The sequence below is a fragment of the Barbus barbus genome (genome assembly GCF_936440315.1).
Source record: "Barbus barbus genome assembly, chromosome: 47".
In the NCBI taxonomy this organism is placed as follows: Eukaryota; Metazoa; Chordata; class Actinopteri; order Cypriniformes; family Cyprinidae; genus Barbus; species Barbus barbus.
In genome coordinates, this window is record NC_136725.1 from 18,926,109 (window position 1) to 18,954,002 (window position 27,894).

Below are 27,894 nucleotides of genomic sequence, written 5' to 3' on the forward strand. Positions count from 1 at the left end.
AATCTTCGTCCCCAAAAAAACACAATGCAGCCTTTAGAAATAACTTGAGGTTTATTAGCTATGGAGTCTTAGGAGAGTCACACACACAGGGTTAGGAACAGGGTGAGGTGGTACCAAAAGAAAGAAGAAAAATAAAAGAAAAAAAGGGATGGAATGCAGTAATGAAAAATCAAACTCCTAACTACCATTAAATTGATTTGAACTAAAACTACAAATTGTATTTCGTCAAGTATGGCTTAAAAAAAATAAGAGAGAAACCTTTATACATTTGTCTTTTATACAAGAAGTAGTAACATTGGAGAATCACATTGGAAAAAGGCAATTTACAAAAAATACATTTTTGTTTCAAAGAGAAAAGCAAAATAGAGGGGTGATCAAATATTGACCGATAATTATTCCTTTTCATTCTATCTTAAAAACTTGGTCTAATATCTATAAAAATGTAAAAAAAAACAAAGACATATACAAGTGTAAAAAGTTTGTCGTTTTTTTCCATTCACTCCACAGATTTGGTGACCAGAGAGAGAGGTTGTGTCTGCAGCAAGGCATGATGGGAATGTAGGGCTGCCTGGTGGAAAGGCGAAGACGGAGAAAGCAGGGAGGGAGGCAGAGTGGTGAAGGGGATGGGGCGGGTCAGGAGGGCCGCCGACTGACTGTGGAGGGAGATGCTTGGATGGGAGGCGGTGGAGGTGGACGAGGACGAGGAAGTGGAGCTCGAGCTGGAGCCCGAGGCTTTCCCTGGCAGGGGGAAGTGGGGGTGGTGGCCTCTGCCCTCCGGTTTGGTGGTGAGGGACAGGGGCTGAGCCTGCTCCGAGTGAGTGGCCGCAGGGGCTGCCGGTGATGCCAGGGCGGCAGACGGCGTGGCAGGCGAATCCAGCATGCTGCCGTGCGAGGAGGTAGGGCTGTCACACATTTTCTCAGACGTCAGGTATGGGACACACTGCTTCTTGGGCTGGAGTGAGAAGTTACCTGCGGATGAGAGAAAAACAGGGTTAAATATACTCCCAAATAGTCCGTTAACAAAGAAAACAAAACAAAAAATGGGCTTTATGAAGATAATTAAACTATTTTAATTAAATCAAGCTGGTAAACGTAAAATGTTGATACGTTTAAATCAGTGTTTTTATCATATATATACATGTGTGTGTGTGTGTGTGTATGTGTGTGTGAGATTTAAGATTAAAAATTTAATGAAAATGAGAAATGTTGCCTTGACAAATAACTTAAAATAAGTTTATACAGAAGTAAAAATATATATATAAATAATATAATTAATTAAAGCTTATTATAAATATTTAAAATACTAAAACTAATTTAATACTAAAGTAAAAACTGTCAAAATAAATGCCTATTTAAAGTATGTAAAAATACAAAGCATGTAAATATTAAATCAACAGTGGTTTAAAATATATAAAATTTAAAATATTTAATTTAATAATTATTCTTGCAATTTTTAAACAGAAAACATTTTCAAAAAAAAAAAGTTTAAAAAAAAATTGACAAAATTTAGACATTTCAGTCAAAAATAGACCAATCATTATGACATTTAAAAGATTTTGACTAAATAAAAAAAATTAACAACCTACTAAAAATGTATCCTATTTGCTCCCAAATTACTTCAAACACATACACACACAAAAAAGAAAAAAAGAAAGTCAGATTTGGAAAAACATGAGTGAGAAAATGAACTATTCCTTGAAAAAAAATCCAGTTAAGAATAAAAAAAAAAAAAGCTAAAATGTTTGTCATCTAACTTCTAATGTCAAAATTGAAGTGAACATGATCTATGAGCTGAATGATCGGACCAACAGGGATGCTGAGGGAAAAAAAGCTCAAGTTCAGCAAAAGATCATGCAGAAATGAGAAAGAAATACAGATGTCCAGCGACACCTACTCTCTTGTGGGGAATCAGGTTTATTCTCTCTCTTCCGTTTCTTCCTCTTTCCCTGCGGACAGACATGATTTGGAACAAATTAGATGTGTTTGATTAAGAAAAACTCCCCTGGCTGCCAAAAATAATGGAGGAATCTGAATCCCACATGATTTACATTAAACTCTGCATTCTGGGCTCACTTACGTAGTTGTCTCGCGCAGACCAGCCTGGATAAAGCTGAGAGTGCAGCTGCCGTTCTTTCCTGGCGAGTTCGTAGTATTTGGCCTGTTCCTCACGTGAAAGAGAGTGCCACTGCGGAATAAAAGAACATATGGTCAAATTTCCCTCCTTTTTTCATTCCTTAAAGGGACAGTTCACCCAAAAATGCACTTTTTGATCATTTACTCACCCTCATGTCATTCCAAACTCAAATGAGTTTATTTCTCATGCACAAAAGGAAAAATTTCAGAAGCGTGCAAGACATACAGACCACTTTTATTGTGCTTTTTCATAGCTCCGGTGCTTATTCGTTGTAATTGGATGGAAAAGAGCGACATGCACACATCTTCAAAATTTCTCCTTTTGTGCTTCATATGGGTTTGGAATGACATGAGGGTGAGTAAATGATGGCAATTTTCATTCTTAGGCGAACCGTTCCTTTAAGACAAGATGAAGAGAAACACACTAATGCATCTCAGCTCCTCTCGTAATGGAGTTGTAAGCGCTCACCCTCCTGCCCAGGATCTGATTGATGGCTGCGCTCTCTTTCAGGGTGCATTCGGCCACTACTTTGGCCCTCATTTCCTTCATGTAGAGCATAAAGGCATTTAGGGGCTTCTTGATGTGAGGCTTCTTCTCTTCCTCTTTCTTCACTGGCACCGAGGGCTTTCTGTATGGACACAGATGGATGCAGAGACTATGTCAGTCGGAGAAGAGCAGAGAAATGACAGTGAGAGAGTAATGGAGGACAGAGACTCACCCATGTGTCGAGATGCCGGCGTTGTTGGCGCTGGGCTCCTGTTTGATGGCAGGTGACACAATGGCTGGGTGAGGGATGCCCGTCTGGTGCAGGCCATGATGAGGATGAGGCACCATGTGAGGAGAGAAACGACTGGATACCAGACTAGAGAGAGAGACAGATTCACAGTCAGTAATAAATAAACATACATCAGATATTGAAGGTATAAATATGAATAGAATGGTAGATAATTAGAGAGAACTAAAGAGAACAATAGTATGATAGAATAATAGGCAGAATAATAAAGAGAATGATCAAATAAAAAGCAGATAGATAGATAGATAGATAGCTAGATAGATAAAATTATGAAAATGATAGATAGATAGCTAGATAGATAGATAGATAGATAGATAGATAGATAGATAGATCCCTAGCAACTATCCTAGCAGCTGCATCTGGAAAAATCTTCTACTCTAGACTTTCAGATTCATAACAGCTAGTACAATAGCAGCATTGTCATTTTCACAGATGAGGGGGAAAAACTGTGTTCCAATCTGTGATTTGCACACTCTGGTAAAACGCATATTTCCACTGGATTACAGCACTTCACTGTGCCACAAAATGAACGCAGAACAGAAAGAGATCTCTCTCCTGCTACAGAACAACAAAAGATGCACAGTCATAAGATAAGCGTGAAAGCAATAGTGGGAGATTAAAAGACAGCGAGATTTCATGATGACGTGCGAAAACTGAACTCATCCATCAACCTAAGGAAATGAAGCATTAACTGAATGGAAAGAATATGACAAAATCATGCATTAGAGACGTTTCTATTCAGCAAGAGCTTCAGGAAGTGCTACTTTCACATAATGGCTAGCATATCTACAATGATATGGCAGAACGTGAAAAAACAAATATCTTATACCATCGAGTTTCTGCAATACTAACACTAACTAAAATAAGTTTGGTCAGATATGCATGCATATGACAATTTTTTAACACCATTTTGTATACCAAATGGCACGCTAAACAAACTTTTCCGTGTTATCTAATAATTTTGTTATTAGCATTGAACATTGGCGATTAAGTTGTACTTTTATCTGAGCAAGACAAAACAAACTGTGTTGCATTAAAAAAGATTTCCTTTCTGGAACATGGCACAGGGTTGAAAGAGAAAGAGAGGTATCAAGGCGCCATTATTGAGCAAAAAAATACATTTGCAGTTTCCTGTACTAACCCTTCTCTGAGCCTTTAGGGAGGAATCGCGCTGTCTGCATCTCATGTCTATTAATAGACACGAGTTTAACTATAAATCAGGATGTTGGTGCAGAAAAGAAGGTCTTGCCCTCTGTTACATACCTAGACATGGAGGCGTTCATGGCGAGTGCAGGGTAAGGGTGTCTGAAGCCCCCAGGAGGGATGGAGTACATATGTTGGCCTTGCCTGAAGATAGAAGAACAGCACTCAAATAATTGGCTAAAGCAAAATCAGGGACAAACAGATGCTCTATTTGCTATAAGAACTTTTAAAAATAGCAACAAACTTCATTAAGCCATCTGCATGGGTAAAGTAAGGTTGATGTTATGCATTTAAAGGCTAGAGAGTTCAGACTTACTGAGGAACCAGCCATCCTAGAGGATGAGGGATCTGTCCAACTGCCCCAGGAGAGAGAGGGTAATATGGGGACAGCTCTGAAGGGTGAGGGGTCCTTGGTATGCCTGTGGAAACAAACGCTGATTATAAAGACTGAATACAAATATTAACATACAAATAAATTTAAGGATGAACTTCTGTGCTGCAACTGGCACCAAATCAAATTGCAAAAATAGTATTCAAACACTCCCCCTTGTCTACCCATTGCCTTGCAAATAGGTAGTCCTGCTCCAAAAAAAAATAAATAAATAAATAAATAAAATAATAATCACACCACCGGTTTAGTCAGGTGGATAAAAATATATGATTGCAATTCTATATAATGCCAGTAGTGGCACCAAAACTGATGCACTTCACCTGTAACTACTTCTATCCCCATATTACTGCAATAAACCCCATCAAAACAAGTCATTACTCAGCATTTCTGGATCGTACTACTTTCTCGAAGCTTTAGCAAATGCATATGATTTGCTGTTGGTGGCGCTTACCTGTCTTTGGGTCAAGAATTTCTGGTGAGAGATGAGAGGGAGGCGTCCCAGGGGAAAAGTGTTCATTGCTGTAGGTAATCAGCGGTGTAAGGGGATGAACATGATGGGGGTGTTGTACCACTGGAACCTTATTGGACTGAAAAACAAAATGAGAACAATCAAGAGGTGAGGGAGAGGGGAGGGGGTGAAATAAGTGCATGTTTAAACAACCAAAAAGCCAACTGAAAAGAAGAAAATAGCCATTAGGCCTCATTACTCGTGAACGGCGCCAGAGAGTTTTAAAGAACAATGGGTCTCGGCAGCAGAGTTTACTTTTCCCTACTTCTCCCAAAAGAAAATAAACACCAGTTGGGCATTTGACCGGCCGCATGGAGGAATCACACCTAACAGCCTTAGAAGGCAATTCTCTCGTGTAGCATACTAGCAACAAGAGAAAGATATTTCCAGCTGCCGCTCTCCATAATTGACGCTAGCACAAGCCTGACATGAGAAGGGAAGTGGCAGAGATCTTGTTTACTACACCTGCCACAAGAGGCGGCCGAAGGTGGCATCTGTTGTAACAAACCCTTCAGTGCTTCTCTTGGAAAGGTGGAAATAGTTTAACAGATCAGGACGACTTTAGAGACTGCTAAGGCGGCACAATTTTGACCGATAGCCTACTCCTGGAAAAGCTACCATTCTGCACCAACTCCAAATAAACACACCTTAAGCAGCTAATCTGCGTCTTCAGGATTACTTAAAATCTTGTTGGAGCAAAACTGGAACTGAAGTCTGCAGGAAGGCAACCCTCCAGGAGCAGGGTTGGCTACCCCAGAGCTAGGCTAATGTGATGGTAAAAAGGACATATTACCTTTGAGTGTTGAAGGTACATGAATGCAAATACTAAGCAAAGCAAGCTCAATTCCATGTTTAATAAAAAAAATTGTTTGTATTTTTTATCCTTTATTCTTTTAGTTTGTATAGGGTAAATATTTATATATAGTATACTTATAGTTAAATCTGTCAGTAGGTTAGTTGTGTATAGGTTTATAGTGTTTTTTACTTCATTGTTATATGTCTGTATTTATGTAGCACCGTGGTCCTGCGAGGCACGACATTTCGTTCCACTGTATGTCCCCACATGTAGCAGAATGACAATAAAGCTCAACTTGACTTGACTATATTAGCATATAATTTACTAGCATACGTTCAGAACCCTGACCACATAAATATACCAGCAGGACTATAATAATATCAGAAGCAGCACTGCTGTGATGTGTACACAAGCCAATGCAAGGTGGTGAGCCGTAGATTGAATGGGGTACTTGTTGGCTCAGGACGTCACAAGGGAACTAAAGTGAAGTGAAGTGACATACGGCCAAGTATGGTGACCCATACTCGGAATTCGTGCTCTGCATTTAACCCATCCAACGTGCACACACACAGCAGTGAACACACACACACCGTGAACACACACCCGGAGCAGTGGGCAGCCATTTATGCTGCGGTGCCCCCGGGGAGCAGTTGGGGGTTCGGTGCCTTGCTCAAGGGCACCTCAGTCGTGGTATTGAGGGTGGAGAGAGTGCTGGACATTCACTCCCCCTACCTACAATCCCTGCCGGCCGGAGACTCGAACCCACAACCTTTGGATTACGAGTCCGACTCTCTAACCATTAGGCCACGACTTCCCCCAAGTGGAGAATGCCGTCTTGTTTCCTCCATGCTAACCTTCCCCCCACCTCTATGTAGGCAGTGGGTTTGACCTCTGCTCCAACCAGCACTCTGTGAACATGAACAAGGCTTGCATTGAGACCAGACTGGGTCTCGTTTCCCACAGTACAAACACATCCAGATCTCTGGGTTGCCTCTCTATTCCTTGCCTTTCTCATTCCATCTATCTGTCTGACTGTCTCTGCGTTTGTACATAATTTAGCATTGCATTAGCTGAGACAAGTTGAGCCTGACTTTTAGAAACCCTGCAAGGTGCATCAAAGGATTGTTTTAAAGATCTGTCAGTAGGCTGATTGAGAAAGAAAGGTAGAGGACAACTTGCACTGTTCCTCTGAGATCGTGTTTGCACTATGATATTAGCTGTTGAGGCTGATGGTCTCCATCTCGTGATCCAACTGCCAAGAATCCCTGCTGTGTCAACACGCCAGCCGTTTTGCCTTCAACACCAACATCCCAAGCGTAGACTGCCGCCAGAATGGGTCCCTCACCACCCCTTACAAATGGACTGGATTGGACCAGCCAACTCGAGTCTTCCTGTTTGCAGTTTGAGTGGGCTCTTTACAACTAGAAGAAAGGAAGTGTCCACCAGATTAACACAACTTGAGTCCTAAATGAAGGACTCGGGGGAAAAACACAGTATGGTCAGGGCTGAAAACATATGCAAGCTGAGTCACTGGGTTCGGTAATGTAAGGACAATGGCATAAAAACAACACTTTCTCAAGTCAACCCTTCAGGTTGCAATATGCAGGAATTCACCTTTAGATGGCAGAACTGGGTTCTTCTACAATTGTGGTCTGTCAACAAGTACCTGGATCTTTTTACCTTTTGTTCAAACAAGTCCTGTAATTCATCAAGGGCAAAGCCTGATAAATCTCCCTAAATCCACTTTTGTAAGTTGGTCTGAAGGAGGAGAAGACGCCTGACCAGCACAACAGTGAAAAACAGCTGACAAAATACCTTGCCAAACAGAAAAAGTGAGTCATTGTGTAAACATTGTTCCACCTTTTGTATCACATAGTTAAACTACATGGAGTCCAGAGTTCTCAAGCACATATTTACCAATTGTGCTAGGTCAGTATTTCATTTAACAGCCATTATTTTATAAGACACTCAGAACTAGCCAAACATTGCACCTCTTCGAACGGTTTTCTTTGAGTTCTTTGGAGTGACTCTCCACAAGGAGGTGTCGTAGCCATTTGAAACGACAAAAGTTACAACTGTACAAAACAAAGTGCAGGGTCAGCGCTCTACACCTGCTGATTAATCTGTTGCTCTTCTCCGCCTGCTAGCAAAGGAACACACCCAAAGACGATTTCTGGTGCCACCACATGGAGCTGTTAAAACTGGAGCGCTGCTAAAACAAGCACATTGTGGAGTAAGAAGCAAATGTGGCCTGTTGTTTTTTTTTCTTCTTTTGGCTTCACCTCCTCCATCTCTTACTTGAGTTACTGAGCAAACAGGCGTTTGAGCAAGAGGGATCAAGACACAATGAACTGCTTTAGCAGTGGAAGAATGAGAGGCTAAATACAGATTCAAATGAAGGATAATAGTGAGGAAAGGACAATCCAAAACTAGCAGTATGAGCCAAACAGTATGATCCCCAACAATGGGGTGTAATTTACGATTATCACCATCTCCGTTTACAGATACATGCCTTTTAATTTCATTTTAGCATCTCTATTAAGAACAATTTTTGGAGTTTTTAGTAATCTGCTTCTGGTTTCACATAGATTTAAATCCTCATACTTTACCAGACAATGTTAATGAAGGCCACAACAGCATTAATGGAAAAAACCTCAAATCACATGATTTGGTTTTTGCATGAGCAACACTTTTCCCATCAGTACGAACATCATGCTTTCACGAAGACACATCAATTGTCAATGCCATTAGCAGGCAATTTAAATGAAATTTCCATTTGTAATTAGATTTTTGAAAACAATGTGAAAACGGCTTGTGGACTCATGACTAAAGCCTGGTAAAAACTTTATTAGTTTATAAGAAATTATTTAAACCATAATTTCTTGACTAGACCTAATGTGCAAGCTTGCTTTCGAGACAGACAACAGCTGAGGTACTGGCTAGCCAAGTGTGACTGCTGCGTTGGCTGTTGCGAATATAAGTGTTTTCTAAACATGGTGACTTACTGTTAGTTTTAAGAACCAGGTTTTGCACTTGTGATATCACTGTGAGATCATTTCATCAGATACAAGACTCTGAGTGCCTACAACTTGATCTGTCGTGTATTTTTTCTGTGAAAGATTAGCATCAAAGTTAGCACAAATGCACATAAAAGCTGAAGAACATTCAGTTAAACTACCTAGAAATAAAACTTATTTTCTATCTATGAAGACTGATTATGGGCTCTCAGAAAGACTACTAAAAAATTCTCAAAGGTAGTACCATGGTATATAACACCATGTGAAAACATCATGATAATTCTATGTTTTGTGGACATTACCATGCTATTCTTTGAAGTTCCTTAGAGTACCATGATATATATGAATATGGAATCTAACTGTACCATGGTACCATATATTTCAAAGTAACATAGTATTGCTACTTGATACACGAACCATGGTACTGTAACAGGACTTTGTATGATTCTGACTGAAAAAAACAAATCTCACACAGCTTACAAAGGGGCTGACAAGTCTGAAGTTCCCACAATGCCTCACACATCACCTGCCCCTCTGTTCTGGTTTGATGTATTATTCATGTGGCCCGGGTCCAGATGCATTGTATGGAAGGCGATGTGAAGAGGTGGGCTTGGTGCTGCAATATCACCCTTGCACACATTCAGAGGGATGCCAATGGAATGCTAAACAAACCTGGTTCCTGAATAATTGAGCCTTTTGGACCGCTCTGGCTCACCCTATTAGCATGTGTGCCTTCTGGACCCAATCTGTGCAGCCACAGAAATGGTTTCTACAGGTCACTCACACCCTCTCAGCAGTCTGGTGTGATTTCAACAGCCCCTGCCATTCATTAGAAACACAATAAATCCTCTAGCATGTCACCTAAATTATTTACTGACTCTAATTAATCCTCCGATCACAAGAGATTCCCCCAGATCTGCATGCCAGAAATTAATCCCCAATGCCAACACCTAATGAGGAAGCGAAGTCTGTTTTTCTGACGGGTGAACAGTAGCATTCGGTGTTTCTACGTTCTGTAAGGAGAACACAATACTGAGTGTTAAAGCAAAGTCAGCATCAACAGGCTTCAATGGTCAACTCATCTCCATATAATTTGGATTGAAATCCCCCCGCTGCATATTTGCAGCCTGTCTGGAGTCCCCAAGCATGATAATAGGTGCTTTATGAAACACATGCTAAGTAAATAAACACTAGACTTATTATCAGGTAATCGTCATCTTTGGCTTTCAATTGGATTCTCGTTTAGACAGAACTGACCCAAAGGTCTGTTAGGGAATCTCTTGGGCAAACGCTCTTAATCTTTCAGCTCGGACCACAGTCAGTGATCACTTTGTCGCCGTGGCAGAATCTCAATCGTTCTGAGCTGACAATCTCCATGTTTGGAGGGTGAAAAAAAAAACGTGTCTCCGGAATGGATTAGATGCCATTTGGAGCGAGCATTCCTGAGGTTCTCCGCCGTGGTGTCTAGAAAGGGTGAAGCAGGTCAAAAGTTGGGTCGCATGAGTGGCCGGAGGGGGTGGAATGGCATGAAAATAAGTCTGTTGCTTGTTGACACTTAGAACGACAAGCTTAATCCCTCGTCCTAAACCAGGTTTCAGCTAAAAGTTAGTCATGCTTGTGGGAAAAAATGTTTCCGGTTGTTCATTGCGAAAGAAGTTAAGCAGGCCACCAATGTACCATTGCTCCTAAGGCAAGTTAAACAAGCCTATTCAGTTAAATACCAATATATTGCAATATTTCATTGTAGGTTTAATGGTTTCAAATCATTTGCTTTCTAAAGATGCATTTCATGCAAAAGCACAACACAAGGTTAGTCTATACCCAACTTATCATAAGACCTACTTGATTGCATTGCAAACTATACAGAATATGAAGTTGCTGATGGACTTACTAAGTGCCCTGGTGTTGGTGATCTTGAGTCTTTAAGGGCTGCCGTCCCGGGAACGTCAAGAAGCGGCCATTTCATTTGTAGATACTGCAGGAGACAAAAGAGAACGTCAAACAATCATCAACACAAACACCAGGTTTTCTACATGTCACTGCATAACCAAAAATACTTCTTTTATACTTAAAAGTGCTTCATATGGATATAGTGATGTAGTAGAATGTCTGTCTTGACTAAACAAATGTCGCCAAAACCAGATTTTTCCACCTTTAACAGACAGGTCGAAAGGCAAGTTTTCAAATTAAAGAAATGCTCAAAAGGTAAATAAATGTTTGCCACAGGAAATAATTCAGACTCATGTCAAGCACTTGGATGACAATTTTATGAAGCTACAGTTGTTGACCCAAGTTTATCTGTAGACCTGTATTTAACCTGGAATATTCATTTAAAATGGAATGGAAGAAATCAATTAAATGGACCTCTGAGTCATCCACAGATTCCAGCAATCCAGCTGTTCGTTGTCTTAATTCATCTGAAAGCTGTGGAGATGAACTCCGAGCGCTGTTTAGCACTTGGGAGCATTAGCTGGAACAGTTTGGGGGGGCCAAGACAGGAGCAGTCAGGCCCAAGGGAGGGGGCGAAACATTAAAGTTAAATATGATTTGGACTGCAGGTCCCAGCATAGTAAATGCCCAGCTGGATGGATAATATGTGTGTATGTTAGTATGAGGAACAGCTGGGAGGAAGTCCCAGAATGCATGGAGCAGAAACAGAGATCTGCCTTTCTCTAATTTTGCCCCTTTATAAATCAATGGAGAAGCAGAAGCGACGCTGTTAGGGTGAGCGTGGTATGCAATGAGAGAAGGAGCATGGAGGAGACACGCAGTGATGAATGACTGGACTTCCTATACAGGGGGAGACGTTTATTGTGAAAGCCCTCGTAGCTCAGTGCGCGTGTGTCAAAGTTTGATGCCTTTCAGCTTTTCTGGGGCCCCTCGCATCCAGCGCTTATGATTTTCAGGAGCAATTTATAAAATCTAGTTTTTTTTTTTATCCCTTCACGGAGCTTCCCCGCCTGGCTCGGTCATCTGGTTTGTGTAGAAGTCAAAGCGTATCAGATGTTCCTGTGGAGTCATCATTCCTGTATCTAAGCTCTTGAGTCTAGGGGCTGAAAGCATTTGAACATATATACCTCAAGAACTCTTTTCACAAACCAAATTTATAGTTCTAGTCAAGGGACAACATAAATGTAGACAAATCCTTAGACAACAATGTCCAAGCATATATACTACGGGTGGGCTATACGATCAAAATCTTATAATCATGGTACCAGAATATCAAAATAAGGGTATTTTTGCCTGAAATACAATGAATATTTTTTTGGAATAATCCAGTAAATTAAATGCTTATATAATTGCATTTTTTTATATATAAACTTAATGCATGCAAATAAAAAAAAAAAGATTATTCATTACAAAAATACATTTGGCAACAAATGCATCACAGTCTGTGTAAAATAGTCAATGATATGGACACATACTCAACACTAACTAGCAATACCAAAATGGTGTAAAGCTTGTATAGGCATATGTTGTACATTGTCCAACCCTGCAATACTAAAACAACAAAATCTCATCTTGCGTAACCCAAACATGTTCCCATGTCAAACTTCATGGCACATTTGGGGTTAATAAGGCTTTGTTTCTCCCTTTAAACTTCATTCATCACAAGCGGAATTGTTGTGAGGAAGTTTGGATAAGACTGTGGGCTAAAAATGGAAAAGACATTATGGTCCGGTGGATGGGGTTGCTGGGTTTGGTGGTGCGGAAAACAAAAGTAGTTTATGAGCAGGGACTGGTACAGTTTCCTTACAGCTGGCAGGATGAACCGAGACCTTGTGCCCTGTTTATTAAAGATGTTGGCTTCACTTTCACCTTCCGTTGTCTGTAGTAGAGTTGATAAACGACAGTCGCAATTTAAACATCTAATTTGGCCAGACAGTCAAAATGAATGTGCTTAAAGGGACAGTTCACCCAAACCTGTATGACTTTCTTTCTTCTGTGGAACAAAGTTATTTTGACGAATGTTGAGGTCCTCCAAATATCTTCTTTGTGCTCCACTGAAGAAAGCCAGTCATGCAGGTTTGATTTGAGGGTGAGTAAAGCATGACAATTTACATTTTCAGGTGAATATCCCTTTAAGTCTGTGGTTGGCTTTCAAAGGGCATCTGTGGATGGTTTTTGAGAGGAACCACTCTGAGGAACGTCTAGTTCTTGTCGGGAGGCCTTACCCTGTTTCTGGTATTTGCAGCTGCAGTTAAAGTGGACGGATGACTGAAAAAATACAATCTACCTTCCTCATCATAACCGCCATCACCTGACTGAAAACTTAACATACTATCTTGAAATACAATCTCAGTTTTGCCTTCCCACACAAACTCACAGACTACCGGGCTGCATGGACTTGTGCCCTGCTTTTCTGGAGACACAAAGGGAGATCGGCCAAAGTAAACAGTCTTGGGGTCTGGGGATTTATATTTGAAAGCCATAACTCTAGGAGCAGATGCTTAGCAATGTGCAACATTGACTTCATGTTGAGAAGAGAAAAGAAATAGACCCGAAACTCTCAAAAAGCATGTCAAATTTCAACGACGACCTGCTATAGTAAATCAAAGCTTCACCAAGAAAATCAACAAAAATACAAACACATATTACATAAGAAAACCTAATCACAACCACAAAAAGGCAATGTTTTCTTTTTTTTCTGCAAACTGAAAATATGTGATAAACCAGCAAGGGTTTTACAGACTGATAGCAACATTTCGAGAACAAGTCGGCCAACATAATACAACTAAATTTTGAGTAAATTAGATTTTTTTAAAACTGTATTGTATTTTTAAATTGTATGTATATTCAAATTTACTTAGTACTTGACATTGACAGAAAAAAAATGTAAGCAAAAACCATTTATTCTTAATATTCACACAAGCTTAAAATGGCCAAATATCAATAATAAAATTAAATATTTATTCTTGATACCAATAATCCTAAAATGGCCAAATATCAGCAGATTAATCTATCTGGCTGATATTCAAATAAAATAAATATGGTGCATACTAAACATTAAAAATATAGCCTACTGAATTATGAAAAACATTGAATTATATCTAAAAAAAGGGTGTCATCACCTTGGGCAGGCTGAGACAGAAGACATACTTCTAACCAGGTTCATGCGGTTTAATTTCATAAATACACCTGGCGTGAGTTTGTAGGCCATCTACCTGATGTCAAGAGGTCACAGAGAAAGATTGAAATGCTGCTTAAATGCATTCCGCGCAGCTGAGGGAAGATGATGGGGATCTTTAACAGGATTGATAACTTAAAACTTCACAAATATCAATCCTGACAGTCATACGCTAGACGAAATGAAGCCCTCTGTCAAAACAAACAGAAGAAGACACCTCTTTCAGGAGATCTCTGGAAGCCTCAACATGTGTTGCTGCAACCGCAAGCTTCATTCTGGATAGCGTTGATTTTAAACGCTACACCTCAAACCGCAAGAGCTTCCACAAAACAGAACAACGTCCTTGGAAAAAGGGAAAGAAAAAACTAATCCGGAGTGGGGCGGGGCCAAGTAGGTCATGTCAATCATTCAAAGCATGGCCTACATTTCTTCCCGATGTTTCCACCCATTCCACACACACCCTCTACTATAATGGAGCATAAAGCTGGTGGCACACAAAAGAATCCATTACATCTCAGCATCAGAACAGTTAAGCCAGACAAAAGGCTCTGGATTACGTGCATGTATGCCTATAGGGCACTGCCCTGATGCGGCCAGAGGGGTCTGACATCACCTGACTCATTTATGTGAGCGACACCTCTCGCTGATCTTTTCACTGCCGCCAGAGGGAAAGACAATAGAGGCGGCGGTTTCCAGCCCTCCCTCACCGCAGGTCGGCATTCAGGCCTATTGTTTATTTAAGAGCTGTGAGAGTTTCCGATAATTAAGTAAACAATTCATAGGCAAACGACACCCCTATCTGTGCTAATTAGAAATTAATTTGCGGGCAAAAGAATTCTCGACCGCCTCCAAATATGAACGAGCGATCTAGATGGGACAACAAAAGCTTTGAACAACAAAAACAAACAACGTTAACAAGCTAAAAATGAAGTAATTATGAAATCTGATTTAAGAGATTAAACTCAGAAGAGGAGGAGAAGCTCATTAAAGCGGATTTATCTTATTATAGGAACAATAAGTGGTTGGAATGCAGAAATTTAACCAACAAATCACCTATTCATCCACCGATCACATTAGGAAGTAATTCCAGAAATTCGTCGAAACAAAATATCACTAATTTTAGGACAAAAAAAATTAAGGATTAATTATATTAATCATTATTATTAAGCATGCACAATATAATTAGGCCAGGATAATAATAATTACTATCATTATCAGAATATATTATTCCGTTTAATCAGGCTGATTTTTTATAATATAAGGGTCTATTGTAGTGTTAAATAAGAGATGCATCTCTAATTTAAACTGGAAAAAAGACCTTAAATATTAAATAAATAAATATACAAAAATATTTTTAAAACCGTTATCACTCTAATTTTTTCAGTATAGTGAGTTTTTGGTAACTTTTTACTTTAATACTAATTTTATAACCTATTTTATTTCAAAGAATGGAAATTCTAGATTGACCTTTAAAAAGATTAATAAAATTAAATTAAATAATTCCAATACCAATAATCTTAAAATGGCCAAATATCAGCATATTAATCTATCAGGGGTGCATTTCCCAAAAGCAACTATGGTCGCAAGTTCCATCGTTACCAATAGAGTTCAATAGAACTAACGGCCATAACAATGCTTTTGGGATATTAAAATAAAATAAAATAAATATGGTGCATACTTGCATACTAAACATTAAAAATATACTGAATTATGAAAACAAATATTTAATAATAAAAAATGTGTGTCATCACCTTTAAGATCTCTTATTATTATTTAACAATACAATAAACCCGTACATTATCAAAAATCAGCCTGGGTAAACTGAATAATACATTCTGATAATGATAATAAATACTTTTATCTTGGCTTAACTATATTGTGCATCTTTAATAATAATGATATTTTATTTAAAGAATGTAAATTCTAGATTGACTTTTAACAAGATTAACAAACATGAATTAAAACACATTTATAATATTAGTTACAATAATGATCATACAGTTCATATGTTTTAATTAAATATCAACGGTTAAATGAAACATCAACTCTTAAATGGTGTAGAATTTAAACAGTATCCTATTTTTCTATTCCAATTATAATCCGTTAAATTATCTGCTATTGGTATTGGAAAATTTAGGTCGGAATTCAGTGCAGCCCTCAAAACTTTTGCTTATAAAGCCAATCCAAGCGCAAATCATCCTAATGCAATGAAGCACTTATTTGTGGTTTGTTCCTGTAGTTCAGTGGCGCTGGCTGACCTGCCTACATTAGCTGCGTTAAAGTGCCTCTTTTCATCAAGCCAGTGGCTTCCACACCGGGCTTCAGCCTCAACAGGAAAGACTCATGACTGACAGCTGCTCTCCGAGTTCCCATGGATACTATTGTGACCTCACTGATAACACTACTCCCTCCATTCACTGCCTACTTAAAGAACTGGTTCAGAGGTCAGCCATCCGGAGACCAGGGGTTTCCATGGCAATGTGGCTCATTTAGGGACAGCAACAGAGACCAAGTTTGCATTCACCAACCGTCTGGTTGCAAAAAAAAAAAAAAAGGGACTACCTTTGGGAGACACCTTCAGTTTCTGATCACAAAAACACTTTGGATGCACAAGCTAAAATTATTTTTTTTTCATGAAATATACTTCAAATACACAACACATTCATTTCTTTTTAATAATTTCAAGAGAAAGGCACAAACAAACCTTGACAACGCGAGGAAAAAGAGTGCAATTGTGGCACAGAACAAACCTGTATGTCAAATAAAACCCAACACATAATTACGACCACGAGAAAGTAATAAGCTGTCTGTTGAGAGCTCTGTTTTTCTGCAAAGGCGAAATGCAGCCACCCTCCTTAAAGTCAATTACAAGTCAGTTATGCGGTTTCCAGTATTTCGGTATTTGGTTACAACACTGCAGTCCAAACTATACCCAGGTTTACGATGAACAGCCTGGGCTTGTTAACCCAAAGCCACTTTATAACCCAAAAGTGCTTGTTATAGTAATCTACAACTTTGTAGGCATCCAACTTATGATGATAACTATATTTTGCAATAATAATAATAATAATAGAAATAAAATGACCAACTACAATGCAGGCTATAAGTATATGAATAAGACTTAGTGATGGGTAGCATATGCATATAAAATCAGATCTCCAAATGTGGTGCATTGGTCCTAATGAGAGTTGAAGATAAAGTAAAATAAAGAAACCTTCATCCTTTTCTCAAATGCTAAGTGCATAACGAAGACAAAGAGCTTATTGTGTTCTCTTGGTAGACTACCCCCCCCCCCCCCCCCCCCCCAGCACACACGCACACAAACTCAAACTTCACCCCTTTCCCAATATACCCCTCCTGCTAAAACACAAGTCTAACCGGCGTCAAAAGCGCAAAAAATCATGTCACCCGATTCCATCAGAACTGGACCTTTTTAAACAGCAGCCACTGCAGTTTTGGTAGTTTAAAGCAGATTTGTTGACAATCTTTCCTCCATGTGGAGAACTAGAGGCACAACAAATAAACGGTTATTGTTTATAACCTGTTGGCTGTTAAGTATAAATCTTGAATCTACCACAGAGAGGCCTGGGGGAGCAAAATTTGCATTCAGAAAAAAAACCCACTGCAGTTAAATGCAGGAGAGGAAATAATGCAAATTTTGGTGAAAATGGCTAAAGTGTTATCTTTAACAACTGCTATTGTGCAATAACAGTCCAGGGGGGGCGATATGGAGGCATGACACACCGTACCTGCGACGTACGGCCCTGACTCACAACTGTGACCGCCCTGCCTAATTTCAAAATCTTTCTGCCTTGTCAAACCAGTTCCCTCCTGCAAACAATTAGTGCCGGACCACGTACCGCCGGAGCGTGTGTGCGTCTGGAAGCGCAGGAGGTGAAGGAGTGAAAGACGGAGAGGGAAAGAAGGGGGGAGAGAAAGAGTGAAGAGAATGGAAGGGGGCTTGGAGTGCAATTATAGTGGGAATTTATGGCCTGAGAAACAATTTATAAATCACACTGCATGGGCTAACACAATCCAGATTTCACTGCTAGCAGCTGTAACCAGTTCTAAAGTACACACAGCGTGTTTGTGTGGTTTTTCACGAGGTTGGGTCTAGGAGCCGGGCGGCTAGGGGAATGCACCATCGACATTGGCTGTGACAAACTGTGGGAGTGTTTCAGAGAGAGCAAGATGCGAAGCTAGGAATTGTTTACAATCGCAAGAGAACAGTATAAAACCTAAACAACTCACTAACCAGCGCCTAGGTTGCAAATTAAAAACATGAATATTGAACATGGGCGTCATATTGTAATGGTACCAAAGGGAAGAAGAGTTGTGGCTGATGACAATGTCGACAGTTACATTCCCCAAACTTTGACATTTTACATCAACCAAAACTCATTCTCTATATTGAGTTTCTTATAAACTTGATCTTGTTAACTATTGCAAATGCCACGTCACTAATTTCAACTGTCAACGTCAACAAAGGTAAAGGACATAATTATTGGAAAGGTGACCACTTTAAACAAGTCTATAGGAAACCCAAAATGACCCATGTTTTGGATGTGTGCATCAAATTTAGGGGACATTATTGTTAAAAAAAGTTAAAAGTTTGAAACATTTCCTACAGGCCATCCATAAAACTTTCAAACATTTATTTCCCAAAATTTGTGACATTGTAGTCAACTAAACCCTATTCTCCATTTGGGGTTACGTATAAACTACTACTAATGACCTTTCCAACAGTTACTTCTCCTAATTAGTTGGTTAACTGTTGGAAAAGTTACAAAGTTCAAATAGTTAGAGGACGTAGCCGTTGGAAAAGATACCAAAGTTCTGACAGTTAGAGCATGTAACTGTTGGAAAAATTATCAAAATGCCTCAAAGTTACAACTTTTCCAACATTTTTCCCAAACCAAACTGGTAGTACCTGGTAACCATTATAACTGCCGTGTCACCAGTTTCAACAAGGTTATAAGTCTATAAGAAACCCAAAGTGGAGTATAAGTTTTGTTTGTCTACAACACCAGCAAAGGTAGAGGATGTAACTGTCGGAAAGGTAACCACTTTTGACAAGATTTTAAGAAATTAACAATTAGAAATGTAACATATTGGGAAAATCTGTTGGAAACCTACAGTTACACTGGAAACAAAGGGTATATCCCCTGACTTGTCAACCAAAACTCAACAGGACTTGTAACTGTTGAAATGGTAATCACTTTTGAAGAGTTTATAAGAAAGTTAAAACAGAGAATGAGTTTTGATCGACAAGTTTATAAGTAACACAAAAGTAAAAAGTCCAGAGAAGGGAAAAAAAAAAAAAAAAAAAGTGCACTTCTGTTCAGTCGATTACAATGAGGTACTCATCTGGAGAAATGAGGAAGACTCAGGGGGTTTTCACAAACCCTCAACTGCGCCTCTGGGTCCAAACTGCAGCTGTGCGCGGGGAGGGGCGGCCCATGCCCTGACCGACAAGGCCCAGCTGGATAAGACATACACTCTCACGTACAAACAAAAAAGCATGCGCACACACACACACAAAAAAGCTTGTGGTCCAGTGTGAACATGTCATGTGACAATGGAGCCGCTCTCAACCTTGTGGTCAGAGTGAGAGCTGTAGAAGCGCCGTGTCTGTGATGGACCCCCAACAGCACACAATACGCATTCTCCTCCAATCACACGGCTTGTCTTTTGTGCCAGCGGTTATGTCACTTCCACTCCACCAATCTGAATGAGCCAGACTGCAGTGGACCAATAAATGTTTGGAGCCAAAAGAACTGGAGCAAGGTTTTGTTCTTCTTTTCTAATTAATCATCACGCCACGGACCAACGTTTTTGAGAGGAAGTGAGCGGCAGGGTGTGCGTGAGACACAGTTTTTTACGCTACATGTTGTCTGACAGCTCTGAGCGTTTGGAGAGTTTAGAAGGGAAGGGGAGGGGAAAAGCTGCCAGGCCCGGAGCGCAACGACGACCCCCCTACTGGAATCTGGGAACTCTGGTGCCCACTCAACTGTGAGTCACGTCAACAGGCTGTGAACCTTGACCTCTCACCCCTAACTGAAACAATGTGAAGATGTATCTCACTGTCAAACGCATGGAAAACCGACCCATCTCCATTTAGGATCCAGGGAAACAACTTCCCACAAAATTTCAGCAGCCATAGTGTTTGAATAAGACTCCCAGACCGACAGCAAATCCAGCATTTTGACAACCATAAGCCTGGCCAATTGAACGCCAATTATGGCGTTAAACTTCTCGAAGATTTGTCAGCCGTCCACTTTGTTTATGTGACATTTCTTGAATGCGTACGTTTGGAATGGCTGATGTCTTAGGGATTACGACTACGCCGCTGCAAAGTGAAGTGTTTTGTGGATCTACCGTGTAGCTCTCAGTCGCCACCCTCTAGGCTTTTGTTCAGCCTTTCAGAGCCATACTGAACGACTGAAAGGCCCCTATTCATAAAAGCTCCCATACACTCCCTGCCGCCTCGGCCAAGAGTCACTATAGAACATCCCTCATTTCACACGAGAATCGGGGCCGCCTGCCCACCCCCAAGCCCCTGCCCACAAAGAGCTTCTCCACCGATGACTCCTTAAGATGGGGAAAGGCGCTCAATAAGGGCGAAGCTTACGGCTGACACCATCACAATAATACATACACTCACTGCTAATGCCAGCAACGCCCTTCAGTGTTTGGACAATTATTTGTGGTCTTAACTGCTGTTTTGAAGATACTGAACTTAAATCTTTTTTGGAGCAAGTCGATACTAGTAAATCTCAAAAATTTTGACACTTTAGTGTCAAGTCCATCCACCAGCAAGCACTGTCAAGTACTAATAATGGCATTCCACTCATTAAAATGCCCATAATTATTTTTATAATACGGGTTATAAACAATACATGGCTGAAAATAAAATCCTTTTCAATTTTGTTTGAAAATAAAAATGTTTGCTTGTGTACTTTCATTACGCCATATCAGCAACAAGATTTACAATTTACAACTTAATACAACATTTTTTTTTTTTTTTTTTTTTAATGTGTTCAGGTGATACTAAATACATTTTTAAAACACTAAAAATCTATATTTAAATGCTACAAGTGATTTTAGGAATTTGAATATGAATATGGACATTTATTTTGATATTTGTTAAAGATTACATTTAACACTGTTATATTAGTATTTTTAAAAATGAACTTTAAGTGAGCATTAAATGATGTTAATCAAAAAGTAAAAAGACACATGAGCTTGCACTATTAAATATACAATATCAGCCAATATTTAAAAACAATTCTATAAATTCTATACATGATAAACAATATGATACCAACATATACTGCAACCAAAAAGTTTCTTGCATTATAAATATTGCATAAAATAAGGCCAAAAGCATACTTTAGGCAAATATGTGAATGCAGACGCTTCCAACTACGCAAGCTGAATTTCAAGAAACATGACAGCGTTGGAATCGGCCCTTAAAAACTCCATATCAACATTCTCTTTTTTATCAGGTTTCGTAAGTCAGAAGACATGCATTCTTTGTGCTAAAGGTAACATTATGGGCGGAAAGACAGCAGTAATTAAAAGCACGCCACGATAACCATATCACAAGCAACTGATCACATAAATTAGCTGAAAGTACACCTCACCCTACAAGAAAATCCTGATGCTGCAGATATCAGATCTCCCGTGGCCTTTTCAGCCTGGCATGAAGCAGCGGGCACAACAAGGCCATGCGAGACTGTAGGGCTTCGATGAGATAACGCGTTATCGCAGCATTAACGTGCTCCAACTAAGCCAACAGGACACTCTCACACACACACACACACTTCTTGGCCGAAAGCCCACTTTCTCACCCACCTGGCACCCTCATCCCCACAGCTTGCTTCGTTTCTTTCCCATAATGCTTTACCCCTAACTACCCCCCTGCACCCCGCTCGCTCCCTCCCTCCCTCCCCCTCCCGAGGCCCCAGGAAGCTCTGACTGCGAGGTAATAACTGAAAACAGCTGTTAAAAATACCAGACTGATGAAGCCTGAAGCCCCCCCACCCCCTTAAACTTTATCCCCGGCACAATCAAGTTTTATTAGCATGGAGTGATGCATGAAGTCAGTACGCAGCTCTGAGCGGGAGCTCGCTGTTTTTTGTGACCAAAATGGGGAGGTGGGGGTGAATTTCACTGTAGGACATCCAAGCGAACATGAAGTGGGTTTTGATGAGCGCTGACCACTGCCAGCACAATCTTATCAATGGAGAATGACGTCAGCGGCTCACACACACACACACACTCACTAAAACCAACACAGAAACTCCAACGAGGCTTCAGTCTGTTTTGCCTCAGGAAAAAAAAAAAAACTGTTATATTGCTCCCATCGGAGCACGGCCCTAAATGATCAGGCTAACTCCATCCATTTTAGATTCCTGATTTGTCTTCGGACACTTGAAATCATTTTGATTCACAGCCCAGAGTTTTCAAGTCCCACAAGGACAAATGAATGTGAGCGCAGACAAATGAAAAGATACGTTACAATGACAAAAAGATAAACACACACCTGAATACTGAGGTGAAACTAATTGCATATAAATAAGAAAGTATAATGACAAGATTCAGAATAATAGGCTTATTTATTTATCAAACCAACACTCCACCATCAGATTTTTTCAAAGCATGAATAAATAAATAAAGCCTATTATTTTGAGTTGTGCAAAAGAATGAAAAGGTTAAGTGTGAGATTTCTGTGCAAAAAATGACTCAAAAACTGTCCCCATCTGCAGTTGTTCATTCAAACAAGCAGCCCTGCCCCAAAACTCATGCCATTGGCTGAACCAATGCTGCTATGCCAGGCTGGTTGAGATGTTTAACAAACAGTCAATGGTTTTGATAGCGCCACAGTGTTTAAACTTTTCAGTAACGTTTATAGAAAAAGCTATCATATATATGAATAAGCTTAAGTAGCAGAAATTAATTAGAAAGTATTACAAATGACTTTTCAAAAATTGAATAATAATCAAATAAAAAGCAGATGCATTAAGACCCGGAGCAGTTCCGCATCATTACATTAAAAACACAAGCTAATTAAAACCACTGTGTAATGATGGCATTCTTGCTATCTACACCACACTGTAAACACAATGCCATACGAAGATAATTGGACAAAGAGATCAAATCCATTGCAAAAAAACTGCAAATTCAGAATGATTCCATGTGGCTAGCGCAGGACGTGATATGATCAACAGGAAAGAGATCTGCATTACGGCCTTGGGAACAGCTCCCTGCATTCCTTTATCTACTTCCTGTAGCATTTCTTCAGCCCCTGTGGTTTGCCCTCATGTACAGATTCATAAACCACTCTCCTTTCAGGAACGTCTGTACATTAGGTCTTTATTTTGCCTTGTTCAAAAAAAAAAATCTGTTGTCTAGAACGATGCCAAGCTTGTGTGGAAAACCAGAGGAGGACAATAATGTTTGGCTTGACATTTCTTTCATTAAGGAACTTTCTGGTTTTAATCTCAGTCAATAATCAGGTTACCAGAAAGGGTCTTTGGTGGAACGCGTCCAACGGCGGGAAGGTTTTTAAACGGTCGCCACTTGATGAAGTAGTAACATTAAAAGGGGAAAAAGGAGAATTGGTTTATGTCTCATGCAATTCCTGGCCTCCTAACAAGACGGAGCATTCATACAGCACACTTCTTTTACACAGCAAAAGAGAGACTGAAATATTTCTAAATTAATTTGGATTTGTTTAGTTTATCCTTACAGAAGAAAAAAAAAAAACATAACATTAAGTCGGGATAAAATTGTAAAGCTGTGTTTATTCGGTCATTTGTGCAAACATTCGTACACCGGTTTTCAGGTTTCCTGAACCGTCTTGCACTACAGGAATGCTGTCTTAACTTAAAGGCCTGGACAATGTCCCCTCTGTAGCTGAAGACGGGGAAGTGGGACAGGCCGGAGGGGGGTGCCTGGTTTCTCTCTCGCCATCTAACCCCACCCCGTCTCTGAGTGCTGAGTGTGTGGAAAAGGCTTGGGCTGTTGACAGGGCCGCTCTCCTGAGCACTGTTTGTTTATGTAAAATGAGGCCCTCTCGTATGCAGGACAATTCCTCTGTTTACTTTATATTGTCTCGTAGGTCTTAAAATACCATCGTAGAGGAGAGAGTTTAAAGAGTGGACGAAAGATGGAGGGGAAGGGAATGCCAGTCAAAAAGGGACGACGTGCTCCGACAGCGCAGCTATGCGATCGAGGGCTTTCCACTTACACGCTAGTACGACTCTGTGCAATAAGTGCACTTATTTAATTCAAATTGCAGGTCAGCTTGGCTCAACGACAACGGAAGTTGATACATAAGTGCGAAGTGCTTTGACAACAATGCTTTTGTTTTACAATTGTGCAAATGCTCACTTTTTCTGCATTGTTGCTGTTTGTGGCACCTAAATGTTCGTTCACACCAATGACGATAACTATAAGGTTTTAATAATCATTCTAATTCTATGTTATAGGGAACTATTATGACAACAACACAGAGGGACAATAGTATTGGATACTTTCAGAACTTTTTTTTCCAGTTAAAGAACGATAAAAATAATGGTAGCCAATGATAAGCCACCCATTAGCCAATCCGCTAACATAGCCTAGCTATCATAATAATTATCATTCTTGTTGTAAACAGACCGTAACAAATTTTGCTAGTTTTTGCAATGTTCTTTATCCCAGTTGATCAGTGATAAAAACATAGCCAATCAGAATACATCCATTAGCCAATCCGCTAATGCAGTTATTAAAGTTATCATTCTTGGTGTGAATGGACCTTAAATGTTGCTAGTTTGTGCAAAGTCAGTTTAATTGCTACAGTGCTGTGCTACACTAGGATTAAGCTAGCATAAAATGTTAGCAATAGCATCTAACAAACTTTAGCAGACCAAATTAATGAACAAAACAAAACCAAGTAAGAAAATCAAACAAGATTAGCCTCACAGCGCTATCAACAATATATTGACTAATCTGCACACAAAAGCACTGGACTTTTACCCTGTTTACACTCAACAGAATATAATTAAATCAATTAAGAAGCATTATTAAATAAGGAAGTGACAATTAGCAAACAAAGAGCAATGCTGTTAAACTGACGGGGACTTTCAAAACTACAAAAGTGCTGAATTAGCATTTGCGAAAAGAGGACATTGTGGAAGATAAAACCTTAAGCAACTTCAACATGGGGTCAAAGCAAACCTTGTTAAAGCAGACTAACTCGGTTAAGAAAAAGCATCTAAAGCTCCTTTATAACTGGAAGAGGGAAGCTAAACCCTCTTTTTCATCGTACAAACTAAAACAAAAAGACCTGAGAGAAAATAAAGCTCCTTCAAAATATCTTAGCATAGCAGGTTGTTTACACATTGAAAATCCAGTGCCAACAGTTACTGTAAACAATTTTCAGCTTCGGTTCAGTAACATTACATGTTTTTTTTCCCCCTCATAGACTAAGCGGCGCTTCACAAACTTTTGTACTCCAAAACTATAGCCTACACAACCTTTCTATTGTACAATGGGAAAGACACGGTTGAATCAGTTGCCTTCGGGCTCACACACACACACACCAGCAAACCAGAAGTCTGATGTTATTATCCATCTTATCTACTAGAATCACAGTCGCTCTTTGTTACAGTTGCTAAAGGTAACCTGTTTTCCTTAGTCAAAGCACTCATGCGACAGCAACCATTCTCTGGCTAATGCTATTTGACGAGTTGAAAAAAACCATTGTGCTGCAAACAAGCAAACCTAATGCCACATCTAATATCCAAATGTATGACCAACAGATTCATGCATTCTCACGAGTTAGCAGCACAATGAACACAATGAACGAATGTTTATCGCCACAGTCTTGCTGAAATTTTTCCACAATGACATGTTAGCCTACGTTCGCATGCCTCATCACTTATACATTGACACAGCGGCTTTAGAAAGTAACAGGCAAACACTGTGCAAAAAAAACTCCAATGGAGCTAAATGGAGGAAGACAAACATATGCAGCAATTTGCCTGCGATTCAGACACCTCGGTGGGGGCTTGCTGCTCAGGTAGCCAAACTGCCCCCCTAGGTGAAGATGTCATTAAGATAATGGGCATCCAGTAGAGACCTCCGATAGGGCCTTCAAGCGGTAACTAATGATAACAATAGTCACCTAACAGCCCTCTAATTGAAAGACCGTTTCACTGATGGGGAAGAACTTATCTAGAAAATCCCTATGTGGCTCAAATGAACTCAAAGGTCTTCATGACATAAACCATAAACACACACAATCAGAACCAACCTTTCCTGATTTCGATATCTATGTGCCCAGTCGTAAATTTGACTCTCTAACCGGGCAACATCCTATCACACAACAACAAAAGGAGTAAAGACACATTCCTGACACCAAAAGCTGGATGAATCCTATCTGCCTGGGCTTGCCTCCAGGTTGTCGCCTGTTATGATAATACAAAATGAATTGTGCAGACATCTCACTGCGAAAAGTCCATTTTCGTGCCATTGGAGGCGGTGAATAAAGGCTTCTTTTGTGCCCGGGTGAGCCCAAGTAAATGACTTATTGTGCAATGCATCAGAATGGCCTCCTAATACATGCATGCTCAAGACTCAACAAGTGGTAACAAACAACAGTAAACTTTTGGAACACAAAGCTTGCTTGGGTATTAACTAGTTTTTGAGGCTTAAAAGAGATCCTAAACAGAAAAAGTCAAACAAAGAGGAGAATATGGCGCATTGAAAGGCGACTTTTTAACGCGCATATTGCAACAGAAAAATGTACGGAGTGCGGCGTGACGTCATGAAGGTGATAGTTGCGTTTAAAGTGAAGTGGCACGTACCGTTCTTGTGCTGGGAGATAGCGATCCGTTGGAGAGGTATGGATTCGTAATATCTGGGATCATAAGAAACGGATAACCAGCATAAGGGGGTCCCTTGAAAAATCCTCCATCTTGTTGTCGTCTCAAAGCTTTAGGGGCGACAGCAAACCAATCATTTTCATTACTATGCATCAATGACTCACACAAAACACAATGAATGCATCTCGAACTGTTGTTTTTACCTTCCGCAAAGTGTTCTCTCTGTTTCTCATAACTTTCTAGTTCTGGTCTGGGTCGGGGACGCCTGTCTGTTTGCTTGCATTTGGGAAATAAAGCATCGGGTTAGTTTTAGCGCTACTAATGAACACTTATATGCATGCATTAGTGCATTAAAATGATAGTGGGCTGTTGTGCTTACTTCGGAGTCTGATGAGCTGCTGTTGTTCTCGGACTCGTTCACTAGAGAAGATTTCACCTCGTCCAGATCTCTCTCCGACGACACATTCTCTGATATTTTCTCCTCTTGCTCACCCTCATCTTTGAAGGAAATAAGTTCATCATTTGCTCCCAGGTCATCGTCTCCTCCTCCGTTTAACTGAGGCATGTTGGCGCTTTAAGAACCCACAAGTCTGATTAAAAACGAAACTTTCTTCTCTCAGCGAGAGCTGTAATCCGAACTAACCCCAAATCTTACAAGTGCGACTGTGCCGAGGCTAGAAAAAACAAGCCGTTCCTAGTTTTCCCATGATCAGAGCAGAAGCCTGCGGATTGGGGTTTTCTTCCTACAAAACCACACTGAAATAAACCCCCCAAACAGTCCACGGGCATCATTTGATATCCATTCGCGAGCCTGGGATCTTCCGATAGTCCTGCAGGGAACGGAAAGTCATGCACGAAAAAAGTTTCGCGAAACAAAGGTGAGGATACAAAGTTTCAGTCAGTGCAGTTCTCTTCCAAACGCTCGAGCCCCTCCGTGTCAGCGTGTCAATCCCATGGTTTGATTGAAGGCGCACGAACGTCCCGACTGTAACCTATGTTTAATATTTATAATTCGGCTCCGGTGACAGGCTCGAATGTGGATAAAGAAA

The 27,894-nt window shown here is 40.1% G+C and overlaps 1 protein-coding gene and 1 long non-coding RNA gene across 3 annotated transcripts in view; one reads left to right on the plus strand and one right to left on the minus strand.

Moving 5' to 3' along the window:
• The window catches only part of LOC306866153, a 527,798-nt gene that overhangs the window by 276,006 nt on the left and 223,898 nt on the right, over positions 1–27,894 (plus strand). The gene's annotated exons all lie outside the window — the stretch shown is intronic.
• Positions 30–27,894, minus strand: part of LOC306866045 (transcription factor 7-like 1-A) — a 27,891-nt gene continuing 26 nt past the window's right edge. The window contains exons 1-12 of one of the 2 annotated variants that reach the window (XM_079411009.1): positions 27,225–27,894; positions 27,049–27,121; positions 26,828–26,955; positions 10,734–10,817; positions 4,973–5,108; positions 4,447–4,549; positions 4,191–4,274; positions 2,853–2,996; positions 2,603–2,762; positions 2,078–2,185; positions 1,895–1,946; positions 30–969 (exon numbers count right to left, since the gene is read on the minus strand). The exon at positions 27,225–27,894 is cut by the window's right edge and continues 26 nt beyond it. In XM_079411009.1, coding sequence (XP_079267135.1) covers positions 497–969; positions 1,895–1,946; positions 2,078–2,185; positions 2,603–2,762; positions 2,853–2,996; positions 4,191–4,274; positions 4,447–4,549; positions 4,973–5,108; positions 10,734–10,817; positions 26,828–26,955; positions 27,049–27,121; positions 27,225–27,410 — 1,731 coding nt within the window. In that variant the 5' untranslated portion in view covers positions 27,411–27,894 and the 3' untranslated portion in view covers positions 30–496. Of the gene's footprint in view, positions 970–1,894; positions 1,947–2,077; positions 2,186–2,602; positions 2,763–2,852; positions 2,997–4,190; positions 4,275–4,446; positions 4,550–4,972; positions 5,109–10,733; positions 10,818–26,827; positions 27,122–27,224 lie in introns of both variants that reach the window. The other variant, XM_079411008.1, reaches the window with a different exon arrangement.